Raw genomic sequence first — 20,378 nt, 5'->3', positions numbered from 1 at the left:
GTTAGCTTTTGGCCATATGCTAAAGCAAGGCATCCCATCAATATGAACAGCTCTTGCAAGATTCATGATTTGATTTCATAGTATAACAGAGAAAAAACACAATGCATGAGACATGTAGAATGTCTTCAAAGTTAGCTTTGTCACATAAGTTCATAAATGGCCAATTAGACCACATGTGCACGTACTGTTAATAGGCTACCTGTATCAATGCTCCCTTGGGTGCTATTAGCTCTTCCCAATGAAAGGCTACGATGGCTTGCATTACGAAATTGTGAAAAGGATGAGGTCGAGTCTATCGTGTTTCTCCGTGCCCCCAATGCATTGGTTGGAAAGAGAAACTGGGTATAAGAAACAGTCTAATCAAGAAGAAAAGAAAAAATATTCAAGTTGAGAGAAGATGAACAGGAAGCTATTTATTGAAGATGAACAGGAAGCTATTTATAGAAACATACTTCTACACAATTCAACTTGACTATATCAATAGTTAGCAGTAAATTCAATTAAATGCAGTGAAGCTTACTCCCTCTTGAAGAGGATTAATGATTTTAGCATAAATTTACAAATGAACTGAATAATATAATGTTGTTTAGTAATAACCACTCATTTCTCCAAAGATAGTAATTTGAATGTAGTTTATGATTTCAGATATTATATTTTGAAGAATAAGTACCCATACCTTTCCATTAGCTCCTAATTCCACACCTTCAAGGCCAACTATATCTTTCAAGCAAACACCTGCAGTAGAATGACATTGCCTTCCACCTTCTGTTTTCATATCTCTGTGAAATAAAATCAGCGATGAATATAGTTTTTAGAATTATGTGGAAATGCTGAATTTGAAAATGATCCTGTTTGTTACTTCTATAGTTTTGTGCAAGAGAAAAATGAGGAAGATAAAGAATGCAATAAAATATCTTCAAATTCATGTAAAATTTCAGTCAAGGTCAGGAAATGTTTGGAAGAAATATAGAATCTATTAATCCACAACTGCCATTCATAACGTCTGCTACCTCCAGATGACAACATGGAGTTACAATAAATAAATACTTGTAGCACTTTGCTACTATATCTTGGTCATTTTGTTTTTTGCCACCAAGTTATAGTAATTTTAGTGGGTTAAATAGATTAAATTTGTGCAAGTTATAGATTAAGATGCAAAAGAAACAAACAACAGCAAAAAAACAGTAATATGTCTACATATTTGCAGTATTTTTCCTAAATGTTTCATTATGTACTTGAAAATGGAAAATGATTTATTTTTACAAAATAAAAAAAACTTTAAAAAAACCCCAAAGAAATCCTGTTACATATCAATACCATAACCATGAATTCTTCTAAAAATTGTTATGAATTTAGGAACTGTATTGTGTGGATGTAGTTCTATTCACAAATATTTTCCATTTAGCTGAAGAAATAGCAAACACTCATAAAAAATTCCTTTGTGCATATGGATATTCTCTTTTATTGGAATAAATGGGGCTATCTATACATGGGAATCCTCAAAGCACAAGGAAACAAATGACTAGAATGCCAACTCCACCCCTTTGTGCAACATTGTGATGCAAGTATGAAAGGACAGAGCTTGTGCTGTGACATCAAAGCACATAGCCAATTTGCTATATTGTTGCTGGCTGATGATACTTACAGTATGTATCTATGGTCAGAGGAGTGAGTATATATTGATTGGGTTCACAGATCAGGCTAAACCAGGGGTAGGCAACCTTGGCTCTTTTATGACTCGTGAACTTCAACTCCCAGAATTCCTGAGCCAGCTTGGCTGGCTCAGGAATTCTGGGAGTTGAAGTCCACGAGTCATAAAAGAGCCAAGGTTGCCTACCCCTGGGCTAAACCAGGTTGTGAACTATTTTATTTTGCTTAGTGTTCTGTGCAAATTCAATTAAATGCCCAGACTCATTTGCTATGAGATGGGCAGCAAATAAATTCAATATATAAATAAGGTTAAAAGTCATGATTTACTGTTTTGTATGATATATAAAGCCAGCTTACTGATAAGGCAAACTTTACCTTAGCACAAATCAAGCCACTGAATGAGATATAATGAAAAGAACTTAATTAAAGGGGAGTGGGGTTTTTTGGTTAATTAAGGCCTCCTTAACCTTAGTTTTGTGTTACAAAACAGCTTCATTAGGTAACTGACATAGAGGAGTTCTTAATATGCCCATAGATAGATCCTTTCCTTGAAAATCACACTTTAAATGTTCTACTGTCATCAGATTTTATGGTATACTTGAAAAATAGATCTTGATCTAAACCATTTTATCATTATTGTGATAAAAGATGCTGGCAATTACTGTTGGAGGAAAAACCACACACGAGGGAATAGTAAACACTTCTTTTTGCGTCTAATAAAAATGTCCCCCTTCTGAGACTACTTCATACCTCATTCATTTCATTTGACTAAAATACCACATGTTTTGTCCTTGTTCCCCTAAATTACTTTTAGGAGGCCATAGTATTACTTTCATATCTCTTAGCTGAATATGTAGTTTACTTTATGTAAGATTTTTTTCCCTTTTATTTCATTTAGGAGAAGCTTGGAAGCACTAATTTATGCTATAAACAAACATTATTAGGCATTCATGGTAGGAATTCTAGATAACATTAACATTAAAACAACCATGTACTTGAAACCATGTGAAATAACTCATAATTTTACTTATCACACAAAAAACTGCTGCCCTCACAATTCAAAAAGTTAACCAAGTAAATACAATAGAAGGAAGTCACAAGACAGTAACAACTTATCTGGAAGAAGTTAAGAATTTATTATTCATTATTTATTTATTCTCCAGTATTTTCTGAAGAGTGGCTTCTTAAAGAAAAATTCATTTTGTGAAAAATGTATAAACCACCTCGTTTCTAACAGAATACCTGGTGATTGGATTGCTGGAGATTAATGTTTCTCTTAATTTTGTAACATTTGAACTCAGGGAGAAACACTGCATCACATTTATTTCCATTCTGATTAAAATATACCTCATGTTAAAGTGTGTCCATTTTGCTTTCATTTTTAAAATTTTAATTGTGAAACAGTGGTACAAACTTGTATTTATATTTTATCTTTTCTTGAATTAGATGTAAATGCTTGCAACAGGAGTAATTTATCAGAACGTTGTTAAATATTCTTTAATAAACACTGCTGAGTCAAAAATTAAGACCTAGTTCATCTTTCTAATAGTCTTCCTCTCATTGCCAATATTTTTAGAGTTTCTGAAATTCTTTAGTATGTTCTGTTTTCACCCTATTTTATCAAGATTCTTCTTCATAATATGAATTCAGATTATCAGTGATCTATTTACAAACAACATCACAACATCAAACAGCCAACCAGAATTATTACTAAGATTTTAGGGCAAGAATGCCAATTCATCATAAGGGAATGTTTCCTATACAATATAGTATGATGTGGTCTTCTATCTTTATGACTAGAAATAGAGAAGGCTTGAAGAGCAAATTGGAGAAGGAAGAGCAGTGGTGGCTAAAAGTGCAAGGCAATAAAATTGTTCAAACATATGTTTTATTCTGTCATCTGGATACAGGGTTAGAAAATCAGGTGCATTTTTTTCAGTTCAATCCTTCAATTTATCTCTTTACTTATACAAGAAAGTTCATGTTTATAAATATGTTCTTTCTGTTATATACAGTGCTACCTCGGTACTCATTGTTAATTGGTTCTGGGAAGCGCAATGAATAGTAAAAACAAGTGCCAAACCAACCACACGACTTACCATATGACCAGTTATTTTGGCCAGGAAGGACTTTCTGTCTGTCCCTTTTCCTATGTCAGCGACCTTTCCAGCATGGCTGACTTCCTGTCCATTCTCTGCGGCCTTCCCCCTTTTCCTATTGCAGTGTGTCAAGTACCAAACAACAAGTACTAGAACAACAATTTCTCATCAAAATGCATCTATACCAAATTCAATGACTTCTGAAGCAATCAAGTACCGAGGTACCACTGTGCTATTGAAAGTTAAATTCAACTGCATGTCTTCCATGGGTTGTGTGATTTCAACATATTATTTTTAAAATAATAATAACCAACAAAATTCTAGATTAGAGAGAACACATCGGTGTGATGTGAAAAAAAACACTGTTCAAAAAATATGGATTAGCATTGAGGATAAATCAGTCCATAGTAAAAAAAAACAAATCAATATTTTTGTGTTTCCCTTCTCCCTTTCTCTCATGTACATGTATATAGCATTACATGAAGGCTATCCTTGCACACAATGGGACAACTCACCATGGCCAACTTGCCACAGCCAACTAGCCGCAGGGCAACTTGCCCCAGGACAATTGAACAAATATAAAAGTTACATTAATTTCAAGAGAACTGTGGTCAATAATAATATAATAAAAAATTAATCCATAAATACAAGAGTTACAATAATTTTGATGAAAGCGTAGTTACTAATAATAAAACTAAATGAAACAATTAATACAGCTTTGAATTGTCCTGTGGTGAGTTGTCCCATGGTAATTGGCCATGATGGGTGCCTAAAATGTGATCACATGACTGTGGGCGAGCTTGAATCTGGGTCATTAGTGCTGAGGCCCTGAGAAGGTCTGTGGTAATTTCAACAGTTGCTAAACGACCAGTCTTAAATCAAGGACTACCTATATAAGTACATTATGTCCTTTTCTGTTGCAGGATTGAGAAGCATCATTCTTCTAAAGCTAGTAGTTGCTCTGAGATATTATTATCATTAATGATCAATCTTCTAAAGCAAAGAAATCTTAAATTACTCCTCTAAAATCTTCAGTCCTAATAATTATTAGCTTCTACTTTCATTCCTAGTTAATAGCTTTTTTCACTGTAATAATTAGCAATTAAATGCAAAAAAGCAGTTAACAGTATTTACAATTTGACTAGAAGATGATTTGCAGTCAGAACAACTTCCCTTTTAGTATGCATCATACAAGTACCTAGTTCCTGTACCTTTAACTGCACCTTTTTTACTTATCGATTGTTTGGCTTTATTTATTATTTATTTTATTTATTAAATTTATTTGCCACCCATCTCATTTTGAAGCAACTCTGGGCAGTTTACAGCAGTAAAAGCATTAAAATAATAAAAAATAAATATTTTTAAAACAATAAAAATGGAAATTACAATGAAAAATGGAATTATAGTTAAAAGAGGAAGCAGGATGTGGGGGGGCGGTAAGTGGGATCACCTCTCATCATCAACCACCTCTAGTGTGAAGCTGTCCCGTGGGGGCCCCTATCCATCTGGCAGAGCCAGGTGTTCAGGTCCTTCCAGAAAAGTCAGAAGAGTGGGAGGTGATCTCACCTCAGAGGTTAAGTTGTTCCAAAGGGCAGGAGCCATGCAGAGAAGGCTCTTCTCCTCAACCCCACCAGCTGGAATTCCCTGAGTGATGGGGCCCACAGCACGCCTCCTCTGCTGGCGTGCGTGGGTTAGGCCAATCCCAGTGGGGTGATATCTACTTTTCCACGGAGCATGTGGTATATGCTAACTCAACACAGAACCAGCTGCTCTTTTCAACAACTGTATCAAAGTTCACATGATAGCCAGTCATGTTATACCAGTACTGATTAGACTTTATATCTCATTTTTAATCTACCTCATCTTATTAAAAAAGAGAGCAATTATTGTCAAATTGTAGTTCTAACTAATTTGGCTTCAAAATCTTTAGGAAACAGAGGCTAATACTGAGTTTCTTATTAATCTCTATTCATCCTATGTGCTACAGCATATATAGTTTTAGAAGAAAAAGAAAAAACAATAAAATGCCTGAAAAACATCTGTTCTATATTTATGTTTATTAAAGTATGTTTAATATAGAGAATACTTTTACCCTGCAATATAACCCCTTGTTGAATTGTTGTTCTTAATGTTCTTCTACTGAAGAGTAAGAAGAGAACTGTGACAAAGGTAATTCATTTCTAATCTTAGCACATCACTATTTCTTGTTTGATTTCAATGGGTCTATTTCTAAGGAGGCAAATTCCAAATGCTGAAAAGTAATTATATCTGTAGATGTTTTCCATCAAGAACAAACTTTATTTATATATTTATTCAAATTTATAGGCTGCCTGACTCTCAAATTACTCTGGATGTCTTACAGCTAAAAACCAACTAATTAAAAAAAATACAACTAGAAGACCAAAGACAAAGAACCAACCCACAAAACCAAACCAAACTGGAGATCCCCAAAGCCTGGGAGAATAAGCAGGTCTTCAACAATTTTCAGCTGAGCAGAGGTTATTATTAAGTTAAGGTATCCTTTTCCTGAAATGACAGCTGCGGCATCCATATTGCAAGTCACACTTAATGTATGCTCAAAAAAAAAAAAAACTATGAAAAAGTATACATACCCAACATGGCTACAATCCCGATATGGCAGCACTGAAAATATGCTGCAGAAGGATCTTCTGCCACTAATAAGGACTATTCTAGAAGGCAAACAAGATAAAGGATATGATCTAAAGTAGAATATCCAGCAATTCAGAATGGTCTCATAAACCTACTTCTCACTCTTCTTTTTCTTTCATGTTACCTTACTATTCCTGTTTTTGCTCTATGTACTCTACATGCCATTCCTTCCTCCAGGTTTCCCCAAAGTAAAATCCTGTGAGGTAGGTTAGCCTTAGGGATAGCTCAAATCACCAAGTGAACTTCCAAGGCTGAGGATGATTATGAACTTGGCCCTCACAGGATCTGATACAACACTTTAACTCCTGCATGATCACAATTCCTGTCTATTATTTTGCTGTGGACAAAGAATTTTCAAATGTCAAAATCCATCTTTCCCTCCTCATTTAATAACATCAGATGCAAATCCAAGCATCTGAATTTATAAAACACAAGGACAGCTTATCATCTCCTTTTGGAAGGGGCAGCCAGTCCTTTGAAAGAGTGCAGCATTAATTATATCATTAGTGGGAGAAAAGGAGGCCTGTTCTCTGTATTTCAAACAAGCACAACCAATGCAGAACAGAATACTGTAAACATTATTAACACAAGCTTTAAAAATGCTATGTCTAAGAAACAATGAAAGTACAGACTGGACAGGAGATAAGAAAGATAAGAAAGTAAGGACTTGGCCTTGGGTCAGGTCTCCATAAAATTGTCAGCAAAACCCCCACTCTAGCTGTCATATTTTTGTCTCTTTAATTATGTTTAAATATCTGACAAGGTAATCCACAGGAAGCTACTAATGTGACAGCTGATTATCTTTTTTAAAGCAAAATGCTGTGCCAGACATGTTTGAGAAATAAATGATTTTTTCTGCTCGTGTTCATAAAGATAACAATAGGTAAATCCTGCTGAGCAGATGACAGTACAGATATTTAACAGCTACCAAATCTAACATCAAACAGATGGCTTCACTATTTTCTGTTTTCTTTCAAAAAATAAAATAAAAGTACTACAATTTAGAAGACATTAAACTTACAACAATAGTCTGATATTCTAGCCTGTTCAAACTATGCAATCTAGTATCAAAGTATGCAATGAAATTTTGCAAAGTTTCTAACTGAGTACACAGGTGGCACTATAGTAAATTACTACACAGAATGACTGCTAAGTTAGATGCTAACCTTTTAGGAATGTTCATTTAATCCACAGGAATTGTACTTAAGGAAGCATTAACACTGAACTTTCATTCACCCTTTAGTTAACTTGGTATTACTCAGCACTGCTGATCATGAACTACATATTTTAATTGCAAGAAGAGTGGAAAAAGCATAAAGCAAAATGCAAGGACAGCAATCAAGAGACTGGTCATATCATTTTTAATTAAAGTGTTCATGACTATGATCATCACATCTGGACTGCAAAAACTGTCCAGTGATTGGATGAGAATAAAGAGTAAGAATCTCCCTACTACCTACTGTTTGAGTTTTTTGAACGGTACTATGCTAACTCATAACAAAGTTCAATATCTAACTGAAGTTAACAAAAGAAACCCAAGGTATTACACTAGCCTTACTTATTAGAAGCAGTTGACCATAGGAAAGGATTTTAAGGAATCTTTATCTTAAAGATGCATACAATAGAAATACTGCTGTGAATGTGGTAGTAAGGAGTAGGAAAATCAAATAGTAGGGAAAGAGAAATAGTTCACTATAAGAAACTCTGGCAATCAAAACCAACCATGCTGGACTAGACAGGAAAACAATCTTTCTTCATAGAAACCAGTCTGCCATGTTATTATATAACAAATGCTCTAGTCTCATTGTGAAATAATGCTTCTAAATTAAAGACCTTCCGTTGTTAGTCATGTACTGAAGTCTATCTTGCAGCAAACTGGCAATACAAATGGATAAAATGAAGAAGCAGATTTCATAAATACAATTCCTTATTTCTAAGGTTTTGGAAGTCACTGCTGACTGACTTCAAGCCATTCAATTATTCAGAGATATTTTAGCATTGAAACCAAATGTTTGTAAGACATCTTCTCCTCTTGTATGCCCAGTATGCATTTGTACACCATCAAATAAGTTAGATGGTCATTTATCCTATCAATTTCACAATTTCTCAAGCACAAAATAAGAGACACACATTTTTTGCACAATTATTCCAGGCACAGTGTGCTCAGGTTTCATTTCCCAGTCTTCAACTTCAATAAGTTGCTATTGCTCAATCACTGAAATCAGCAGTAAGCTTCAAGACAACTGTTGACTATTCCCTACTGCATTGAAGAGTTCCATTGCCTGTTATACTTCCTGGTTCAACTGTAAACCATAGGATTTTATTACTTCTGTTTTTATTATGTTGTAGACCATGCAAACCTATCAAAGTGTTATTGAGAATAATGATGCCTATCATCTTGTACTCCTGTAAATATCTCTTATTAGTGGATACCTAGGGCTATCAAAATAGTAAGCTTGATTTCATACAAAGATTTAATCTTCATATTACTATGAATCAAACTTGTTCATGTACAGAAGAGATTAGCACAGCTACAACCTTCGGTAAATAGATTGTATTGATAAAGACTAACGAGCATTTATAGTTGTTGAAACTGCATGAAGAGACCTCAGTATCTGTTGCAGATATTTGCCGCAAATAAAACTCTCCGGCTCACTTGTTCTATGGATGGAATACAGAACAGAAGATTTTAAACCATTACTCTCAGGTTAGTATTCTGCAGTTAACTGGGTTAAGAATTCCTCAAATTCCCAACCAACAAAGGAGTAGCCATGATGGTTGGAAATGTTATATTTTGTGCTTCAATACATCTGGATAGACAGGCAGATAAAATGTACATTATTTATAATTTAGATTTCTATAAGTTGACCCACTCAGCATGGATTATGGGCAATATACTATTAAAACCAATGCAATAACTAAAACACAAGTGAGCTAATATGAAATAGAGTTACATAGAACAAGGCAAACAATGTACTATAAGCAAGGCAGATTATACATACAATGAGCACAAAACCAACCTGTCTGGGTGCTTGGGGAAAATGCCATTTTCAAAAGATTATCTAAAGATTAGCAGGGTCGTGGCGGCCAAAATCTCTGGGGCAATGTTATTCCAGAAGGCAATGTTCATAACAGAGAAAGCATGCTTTCTAGTTCATAGGAGCAAGCACAACAACATTTTTTTAAAACATGTAGCTCAACTTGCTGATCAGCATACATAAATAATTCTCCATCAATTTGCTTGAGGATTTTATCTGCAGAGTTCTTCCATATGAAAAATGTACAGTTCTGAATTTAGAATCCCACTTCTATATACCCCCCCTCAAATAAATAATATGTTCTCATTTCCTCTATTCATGTGTTATTCCAATTATATGGCATTTTTCCTGAAAAATACCTGCCACTTCTTGTATCATTCTGCCGCATGTTCTTGATGAAATGAATCTTCTTAAAGTTCTTTGGTCTGGGTGAGCCTGACAGAGTCCGGCATCTAAAAAATAATGATGTTGAAAAAAATAAATTCGTTCTGTATAGCTGAATCTCTTAGCACAAAAACAAGGATGCAATTATTCAAGTTACTCCTTCCCTATTAAAATTAATGAATTTATACCAATAACAGAGTGTAGAAATAAAAAAAGTTACATTAAAAACATAAAACAATGTATTTAAAAATGAAATATAAAACTTCTTGGAATATGCTGTAGCTGTCAATAAGAAGGCTGATTGCAAAAGAACACAGCATTTTTTTTCTCACACAAGAATTTTCTGATTATGCATCTTAAAGTATGGTTTCAAAATATTTGGGGGTGAAATTCTGGCTCATATAAACAATTCTAGACACATGAGATTTTCCAAATATTGTTTCTGCCTCCTTTTTTTGTTTTTCCTTGGCCAACAATATCTCAGAAATGCAATAGAGTTGATATCTTAGGGGGTATGATGATATAAAGAATACTAATTATAACATTCATTTTAAAACCAAGATAACAGCAAAAAACTCCTTTCTTTTAAAGAAAATGTTACACAATATGTTGCTTATTAATGAATAACCACCCATCCAAAGCTGTTTTTGTGTGTGTGTGTGTGTGTGTGTGTGTGTGTGTGTGTGTGTGTGTGTATTGGGGCTTAGTAAAAACAATATTCTTGGAAGTGGGATTGTTAATTTCTGGACAAACTAGTTTATTTTTGTAGGATGAAAAGGAAATGTCTTTCGGAGGAAAGACTCCTATCTTAAGAACAGGAAATTACAGACCTAAAATAATTAAAGACAAGCATTTACACGATCCAGTGGACAACTAAAATTAGTTATTTTCCTATCAACATTCCAAATGGCAATACTTTTACTCAAAATGCTCTGTGTTTTCTGTATTGAGGAGTTGGGGAAGGGAGAAAACAGCTATGGGAAAAGTTATGGGACTTATGGGACTCTGCTCAGAGTAACATTTTGTGAAATGGGTAGCTATATAAATTTGATAAATAAATAGCTGAAATTTATGCAATACTTAACTTTTTTATATTTTATAAAATGTATTACTTTTAAATAAATTGTGTTTATTTAAACAATAATAAGCATTATTGATGTGGATTTTTACATATCCAGATTTTTATACAAATGGAACTACAAACTGCTGAACTGTAAGAAAAGTAGTTAGCTGTTAGCATCTCTTATTTTTGTCTATTTAAGAGAAACTGGAAACTATTTTGCTAACTATTTTGCTGTTTTTCAGTAAAAAGAAAAAAGTTTAAGAGAAAAGACTAATACTACTGCATTTTAATACGTAATTTGGCACTGATGTGGATATTAGTCCTGAGTTCATGCATTTGAACCACAACTGATCACAAGATACACAAAACAATATATAAACTGCATATCCCTTCTGGAGATTTTATACTGCTAATTATGCTTATTTCCATAATTCTAATTTGCTGTCCTTGTAACATCTTCCTATTGCTTTTGGCAATCGCAATGGGTTCCAATTAAAAGATACCTCACTGTGAACAAAACACTACTGGAAATATTGCTTAAATAAATGATATGAAATATTAAACACTATTTCTTTTGCCATCTATACATGTATTTGAATAATGTATAATGATATTTTTAATATTCTTGTGAACGTGCAGTCACATACATTTTTGTAATTGTGCACTAATATTTTACTACTAGGAAAGTGGTACATTTTGTCATTTGTGTTTTTGCTTTAGAAGACAGAAAAGACAAACCTTTTCAGTTCAGTTTAAAAAATAATGAATTGATAAACTTAAGCCCATAAAGATGATACGGGGAGTTACATAACAATAGTTATGCATTTTTCAAAGGAACTAAGAGAAGTGGCCATTTCAAATTTTTCAACTGGTGATTCTTTTTGCCTTTTATTTGAAACAATGGAAGCAAGAGTTACTATGGCAGGTTGCATAATTAAAGTCCCCACGCCCAAACAAATACTAAAAAAATAGAAGAGGCATTAAACTCAAGGATTTCTCCAATTTTTCTTCACTTCAAAGAATCCCCCCCACACACACACACACAATCTGGCTCTTGGTAGGAAGAGATGTGCTACCAGCTAATGGATTAGCACTTGTCCCTCTTCATCAGCCAGTGATCAGCAGTTTCCTCTGAAAAAATCTAGACCTTAGTCTTTAGGTCATCAAATAAAACTTCTGCTGGATACCGAATCACAACCTTAACTCCAAGACAGATTACAATAAATTTTAAATAATAAGATACAGAGCACTCAAGCCTTTCTTTTAATGTGCTCAGTTTATTTTACCAATCCAGATTCTCTACCACTGATGGCAACTTATGTCAAAAAGAGCTTTTTAGTTAAAGCATCTTCAGACCATGAAATCAATTCTTGATTATGATGGGTATTTAGAACAATGAGGCACACTTTGTTTGTTTTCTTTTCCCTCCCCAATAAAAGTGAAGTGACTATGCATACACATCCATACAGAGACAGCTAGGAACAGCAGTGTTCTCAAGCACCCCTTTCTGAATAAAGCAGAACTCTATTAACTATGATTAATCTCCTGCCCTAGTTTACATAGTGTTTGGCTGAAATGCTGCACAATAGATTTGTGATGTAGAGCACAAATTCTGTAAGTACACATACATTGGGGACAGATTAGAAGTAGTCCTTCTCTTTTCCAATAATAGTTGATTATATAAATTATTTTTGTTTCTGGATCAGTTAATAATTTTAGGTTTTTGCTTTCAAGTGATATGGACAAAAGTCATTAAAATAGTTTTAGAATTATCGGCCACGGAAAAGTCCAAATTGCACTTTAAGAACTGTTTCTATATCTCATGGAATTTTATTTCCCTCAAATACTTTTTTCAATGAAGGCCTTGGAAAAGATATTCAGATGGTGGGATAAGTCTTTATCTATAAAGATAAGAATCACGCAAGCCATGGTATTTCCTGTGATATTCTATGAAAACAACAGCAGGATGGGAAAATATTGATTGACACTTTTGAATTTTGGTATTGCAGAAGCTTTCTTGGAGTTCCGTGGATAGTCAGGAAAGTAAACAAATTGATCATCAAACAAATCAACCCAGTGTTCCTACTTGAGGCACAGATGATCAGAATCAAATTATTCTAGTTGGACACATTATGCAAAAACCTAGTTCTCTAGAAAAGGCTCAAGTGCTGGGAAAGATGATAAGAAAGAGAATAGGATGACCAGCAACAAGATGGAGGGACTCGGTTACTATGATGATTGGTTCACTGTTAAAAGACCAGCTGAGGGATAGATTGTCATAAAGAAAATCCACATGGTTGCTAAGAATAGCCAACAACTTGATGGCACATAATCATTCAATCCACACATCAATCAATCGATCGATCGATCAATCACACCATATTCTTGGTAAATAACAAAGAAAGTTTGGAAACAATATTTAGAGCCTCTGACATGTCTATATCTGCAAAGATCAGTATTATGCAGATAATAAGTTTCTCTTTAATACTCTATGGAAGTGACAGTTGAAGAAGCAAGATAGGAAGAGTATTGATGTTTTTGAACTTTGAAGTTGGAGAAAACTCTGGAGAGTATTATAGACAGCCAACAAAAGAAATAAAATAAAAAACATAGAATGGATCATAGAATCACCCCGGAGTTTACCACTCAAGGCTTTAACTCTTATACTTTATAATATGCTTGTTGCATAAACAGTAACTTAGTCTGGGAGAAAAAAAACCCTGAGAAATAAGCATACAGAGTAATTCAAAGAGACTCTGACTTAATTAACTCACTATGAATGAGGACTAGAAATTCCTTTTACAGTTTCCAAAGTCATGTCTTTACTCCAGACTGTGTTAAATATATCTCACTGAAAACAGTACAATTTTTGCTCCCTTGATGTTGCTGAGTTGCAAAGCATTTGACATAATATAACAACATACTAAATAAACAAAAACTGACAGGAGTATAACAGATAGGAACAATCTTCTTCTATGAGGGTTTTGTGAGTTTCTAGAGCTCGTTTCCTTATGTTTTTTTTCTTCCCCTGAAGTTAGCATAAGAAAGAGATGAGACAAACCACACTTTTCTCTTGCTGTACAAATTATAGGTGCTTTAAAAGAAAGTAGCCTGAAAATTGCTTTTGAACGGTATTTATATGGCAGCTGTATAAAACATGATTAAACGAGCAAAAAAAAAAAAAAAACCCCAGTACTTCACATGTTCTTCGTTTATATTTTGATAATAAGAACAAGGTGTGACGTAATAAAGCTGGCTTCAAATTGAAGTTGGAGTAAGGAGAGAATATGTAAGTATTTAATTGCAAAATGCTTGACACATTTTTTTCGTAAACAGGATTTTTTTCCTTAAACCCTAGAAAGAATCTGGAAACCATAAACATGTTACAAAAATGGGGATTTATAGAAACTTGACAAGAAAAACCAAAGCGCTTTAATTAGAAGGTTAATTAGAAAGAAAAGCTAATTGACATGGTCTATGTAAATGTTAGGTTCTATCTTATGAGATTTTAGGGATTTCTTTTTTTGAAAGGTACTCCTTAATCCTATGTAAGCCACTTGGACTTGCAATATAGAAATTGGGTAAAAATATCTTATTTATTTAATTAATTAAAAATAGAGGCCACCTGACTCCAGATAATTTGGGACATTTTACAATTAAAAATTAGAACATAACATAAAACTGAGCCAAAAAAAGAATCACATACATCTAGAAAACATACAACATGAAAAACAACAACAGGGGCTTAACAAACACCTTAGATCTAAGCTTGAGACACCAACCACATCTTCAAGGACTTCTGGATTACCTTTAGAGTGGAGCCATGATGAATTAACTGAGTAAATCGATCAATAAATATTTGGGGGCATTTAAAAGCATTTGACAAAGCGTCCACTAAAAACGTTTACGTTGACTTAGCTGTCATGGGATAAAACACAAAATCGTCTTAGGGTTCTTAGTTAAAGAACAGCAAAGAGGAAAAATAAATGATTTATTTTTACACTGGAAGAAAGTAAAGGATAGGGTTTCAACTCTACTAGAAGTATACTAATTATCTAGAATTAGGAACAAGCAATGAGTTGGTTAAGTCTATTGATGAAATAAAATTGTTTTAAGATGATTAAAACCAAGAAACAGCAAAGTATTTTAAAACTTTGTTTTGCAATCTAAGAAAACTGAGATATATAACAGGGCAAAATATCTCCAGGCCACCAATTTCTAAATATGGTTAACCCATGAATTTGCAAGGCTAAAGGGCAAACAATATCCCAGCAAAGTACCGTATTTTCTGGCGTATAAGACAACTCGGCGTATAAGACGACCCCCAACTTCAGCGCCGATTTGCGTGCTTTAGAAAGTTGTCTTATACGGAAAATATGGTAGATAAAATTTATTGCAGCAAGCAATTTTCCTAAATTCGGCTTCCTCAAATGGTAGTGCTTCTTGCTTTAACATGGGTGGTCAATTTGTGATTCCATGGCTGTATGAGCACAAAAACCTTTCTCTGCAGAGGTCCTGGAATCTCTTCTGATTATGAGGTTAAACATACACGGGCCAGTTCCCACCAAGAGGTGGGAAATGCTAGGACAGCTCTAAGTCATAAAAGGCTATCCACTCCTGTGAAATAAAAACTAGTTTAACTTTCTCTTAATCTTCTCCAAAAACTTCCTTACATTTTTCCTAACCCCTGAAATGAAGGCAGTAATGACAGAAGGCTCTTGGTTTATCTCATCTCCAAAACATACACCCCAACAAGATTTGCCTACTCTTATTTTTTATTTGGTTTGGTGCCCAGTGCCCGTTTGTATTTTTTGATGCCGGTTCTACATTAGCACATCTCTTTTATATTTGTGATTTTTTGCTTTTTCAGATTACTGCTTGTTCTGACTATTAGTTATTTAGCTAATTTGAAGCTCCTTTGATGAAAAAGGATATAAACTACATCTCTAAAGTTCATGATAACTAGTAGTGCCAATTATTCCTTTTATCATACAATTAAGAACTCAGATATGCCTGCCTTGAGCTTTTCCATTTAATCGTCTTGCATAAAAATACAAAAATATATCTAGTACCAGAATGAATTCTGAGAAACATCACACAATTAAGGATTTTGTTCTCACACTATAGTAAGCTACTGCACAGATTACATATATTACATACTATGTGAATGACAAAACAACATATACAATATAAATCAGAAAAAACTCACCTCCTTAAGGGAGCATTTTCCTCAATGTCTTCCAAAGTCTCCAATGAAGATCTCTGGGAAATTAGCCGACGTCTCTCAAGGGAAAAAGAAATAAAAAAATTAAATTTTCGAACCTTATGCAAATTGAGGAAGTTTGGAATAGCAATAGCTTAATGGACATAAAGTGGCAGATATGCTGTTAAAGATGTAAAATACTAATAAAACAATACTTTTTATTCAAACTGGTACTCCTAATTCCTCTATTTTAAAATGGTTATACTTCAACCTATTTTAATATAAAATCATAATATTTTTTAAAGAAAATCTAAGATAATATTACTTAGAGATAATCATTCTAGAATGTTCCTACAATAGAATGTTCCTACAATAGAATGTTCCTACAATAGAATACATACAAATTATACAATCATGTTACAGATCTTATAAAAAAAAAATGTAAGCAGACCGGCTGATAGAAAAAAATAATAAAAGATTTCCATGTCAATAAATTGTTCTTCAAAAAATCTCCTGTTTGTGAGGAATGACGAAATGCACTATCGCCTGGAAGTGGCCAGCAAATGGCCCTCACCTACTTCACATATCTGGCTTGATGGGCTCTGGGGGAGGGGTTTTGTCAAGCAACGGGGTGCTCTCCTCACAGCACCAAGAGGCTAAGCTAGGCGGTGCAAATCCAAAAAGAAGCGTGATGCTGCCCAGCGCCCAGCCTGCCCAGTTTCGGCAGTTAGCGGGGTGCTCTCCTCACTGCGCTAAGAACTGGCGTTACAAATCCAGGCGTTACAAATCCAAAAAGAAGTGTGAGGCCGCCCAGCTCCCAACCTGCCCGGTTTCAGCAGACAGCGGGGCACTCTCCTCACAGCACCAAGAACTGAGCTGGGTGGCGCGAATCTGATGAGCTGTGCAATGCTGCCTAGCCCCCAGCCTGCCCAGTTTTAGCAGGAAGCAAGATGCAAAGCTGGCGAGCTTCACACCTCCCGGCTCAAACTCTCGGCACTGTGAGGAAAGCGCCCCACTGCCTGCCAAGATCTGGCAGGCTGGGGGCGGCGGCGTGCTTCTTTTCAGATTTGCGCCACCTGGCTCAGCCTCTCGGCACTGTGAGGAGAGTGCCCCACTGCTTGCCGAAACCAGGCAGTCTGGGGGCTGAACTGCATTGCGCAGGTAATGTCGATTTTCATGTTGCTCATGGTGTCCCCTCCCCCAGAGCCCACCAAGCCAGATATATGAAGTAGGTGAGGGCCATGTGCTGGCCACTTCCAGGCGATGGTGCATTTCTTCATTCCTCACGAAGGGTAACACCTCCCCAGCCATGTTTCTTGCATGTTTTTCTCCCTCCCTCATCTCAAATATTTTCCCACCACTCTGTACTTAGGAAGAAAGGAAGGAAAGAAGTAAAGAAGGAGAGGGAGAGTCTTGCCCTGCTGCCCTTTCACCATCCCCTTGCCCCCTCCTGGGGTCTCCCATCCTATTGCTTAGGAAGCTTTGGATACAAAGCCGGGTCTCCTCCCATGGAGAGGGAATGGGCCTCCCTCTGACTTTGCCCTTGTACCCATCATGAGCAACCTGGCTAAGGAGAGCAAGCACAGCAGCCTTGAGGAGGAAGTAAGTGCAGCTGGGCACCTCCTTGGGGAAGTGGGGCTGGGCTTGGTGCCGCGGGTGCTCGAGGGCCAGCCTGGGCATTTGACCTCTGGGCAGCCCGTGCCACCATCCACCCCCCCCCCGCATGGCCTGAGAGGAACAGTGAGGCTCCTCCAGTGGACCATGCTTTGGCACTTGCCCTGGTCCCACCTCCTTCTGCCAGGGACCCTCAGATTTGTCACTCCTGCCCAGGCCCCCACAGGCACCCTAGACGTGAACGATGTAGAGCTGGCCACGCCCACCCAGTAGGCCATACCTACTCCATCCATGCCCACCCAGTAGGCCGCACCCACCCAGCCCCCCCAAGGGCAACCACAATGCTGATGCGGCCCTCAATGAAATTGACTTTGACACCCCTGACATAAATGATAATTTTTGAAACAGTCCAATGGCGCTAAAGCACACAGATGGGAAAGAATAGCCTAAATCTTTCATTTAGACCAGAAAATAATTTGCTATCTGAATACAGTCATTATGGAAATGAATTCCATGCAATTTTTGCTCAAACTACATTTGGGTATACTGGTTCATTCTCAATGCAGAATTGTATAATACAGTATGAAAACTACTTTCTGGAAATATTACAAATGTCTTTTTATTTCACTATAATCCATTAATATCCAATGGGAGATAAAAATATACAACAATAATAGCAGTGCATTTTATTGATTAGTTGTCTGACCATATAAAGAAGCTACCAAACTGATACAGAAAAAACATCACTCGTGGAGTCAATCCCAATCTGGTCTAAGTAATTATCCTCATCAAAATGACCTTTGATACAAAAATTACAGTCTTGGTAGTGATATGTAGATTCACTCTCTATAAAAAGTAAAAATTTCTTTTGAGGGTCTCAATATTTTTTATTTGTAAATAAGTGTTTAAGTAAACAGTCCTTTCTACAGAATAATCTGTAATTATAATCAAATAGGATACGTGTGATGTCTTCAACACCTGGTGCATCATAGATATACAATCTTTCTTCAAATGAAACTTTTCATACAGTATCTTACCATGGTATCTAGTTGTTCCAAAAAAAAAAAAAAAAAAATCTAGAGAAAAAGCTGTTGTTGGGGTATGTAAGTTGTTAAATACGTTTCTATCTGGGAGGTGATTTGTGTTGAGCCAGTCACTTCAAGGACATTTAAGGAATGTAATATCATCTTGGGCAGCAACATCTAACACCTATGGTTTTAAGATTTCTCAGTCTTGTCTGATTGGACTGAGAAGTAGTCAGTGAAACCATATTGTGAGATGGCATTTGAAAGTTGGACAGTCCAAATACAAGGAGACCTATTAAGTGCCTTTGAAACACAACTAGAGCAATTTATCTGGATTCATAAATATAGTCTTCAGCCAGGAGTTGAATAATTTTAACTACTAAATGATTTTGTATAGGGGATATATTCAACTCTGCCCTTACTGCTCGAATTGGTTTGGATCTATATATCCCCAAAGTATCTTTCAGAAATATGGAATGTATCAGTTCTGGTAAGGGAATATTTATATACCCTTACAGTTCTCGGGCACTGTAATCATTGAAACTATGTTGCTATTGCATATCATTTATGATTGGAATTAGAGAATCAGGATGGTCTAAAATATGTAAAAGCCAAGCACACTGTTCCTTCCTAATGTTGAGAAATCAATAAATTATTAAAAAAATAATAAACGGATGTTCTAACACAAGATCCTGTTACCTTTGCAATAAATGTTTGCCTAAGGCTCCAGGAGAATAAGACTAAACTTTACTGAATTAGCCATTGCTAATCTTGCTCTTCTTAAAAGTCTTATTAAATTTTACATGTTAAAAAAAAACTGATGATGTTTTATGTCGAACTGTGTCTAATCTCAGTTTCTTCCTTGCAGTTTCCAATGATTCTGAACTTAAAAAGCAACAGACATAATGTGCGGCCCATTCCCAAATACCAAAAAGTAGACAATATGCCAGTCTCAGCTACACCATAAACTGCAGATGATGTTATGCCAACAGCCAGATTTTTTGCATAAATTATTCATGTTTGGTTGCTAATATATATTGCTGCTATTTCCTGATTTGCTCATTATAAAAGTATTTTTGAGAGACATCCAGAACTAGAAATTAACTGCTCTTATTTTAATAAAAAAATAGTGAAAATTGAGAATGTTATTGAAAGGCAATCTAGGATACCCTGGTTCTTTGCAAAATGATTAAATTGTAGGAAATTTACCCCATATTTTACATAATAAGATATAACAAAATTTTTGCTCTCATTCCCACAACTTGTAATTAATTTCAGATATAACAATTCGCCTTTTATCCTGCACTGGGATCTAGATCATCTGATCTGTGTTTCCCTCACTATGTACCCCATGCAACAGCCTTAAGCAGAAGAATAGAAATAAAGAATTACTTGTTTTCTATAGTACATGAAAGGGCAAGAGATCGTTAAAATGTGTTATAAAAACATCACTTGAATAATTTTTACAAGATAGACATGAGAGTACTGCAGCAAAGAATAAACAAAACATCACTATTTGCGAGAACATGTCATCTGTGCATTTGACGTATCAGGACTGAGGTCATGACCAGTTCTGTAGAGACCTCAATTTTTTGAAAGAAATATATTTTCTTTAGTAAAATAATTTAATAT

The 20,378-nt window shown here is 35.4% G+C and overlaps 1 protein-coding gene across 2 annotated transcripts in view; it reads right to left on the bottom strand.

The window, feature by feature from the left end:
• Positions 1-20,378, bottom strand: part of CABLES1 (Cdk5 and Abl enzyme substrate 1) — a 50,094-nt gene that overhangs the window by 12,556 nt on the left and 17,160 nt on the right. The window contains exons 2-6 of one of the 2 annotated variants that reach the window (XM_039328540.1): positions 16,114-16,185; positions 9,817-9,909; positions 6,362-6,439; positions 677-779; positions 200-356 (exon numbers count right to left, since the gene is read on the bottom strand). In XM_039328540.1, coding sequence (XP_039184474.1) covers positions 200-356; positions 677-779; positions 6,362-6,439; positions 9,817-9,909; positions 16,114-16,185 — 503 coding nt within the window. The remainder of the gene's footprint in view (positions 1-199; positions 357-676; positions 780-6,361; positions 6,440-9,816; positions 9,910-16,113; positions 16,186-20,378) is intronic. The other variant, XM_039328541.1, reaches the window with a different exon arrangement.

This window comes from Crotalus tigris, unplaced genomic scaffold (assembly GCF_016545835.1).
Source record: "Crotalus tigris isolate CLP2741 ecotype Arizona unplaced genomic scaffold, ASM1654583v1 scf7180000024382.2542628, whole genome shotgun sequence".
Classification (NCBI taxonomy): domain Eukaryota; kingdom Metazoa; phylum Chordata; class Lepidosauria; order Squamata; family Viperidae; genus Crotalus; species Crotalus tigris.
Note: the sequence above shows the minus strand (reverse complement) of the source record. Positions and strands in the feature narration are given on the sequence as shown.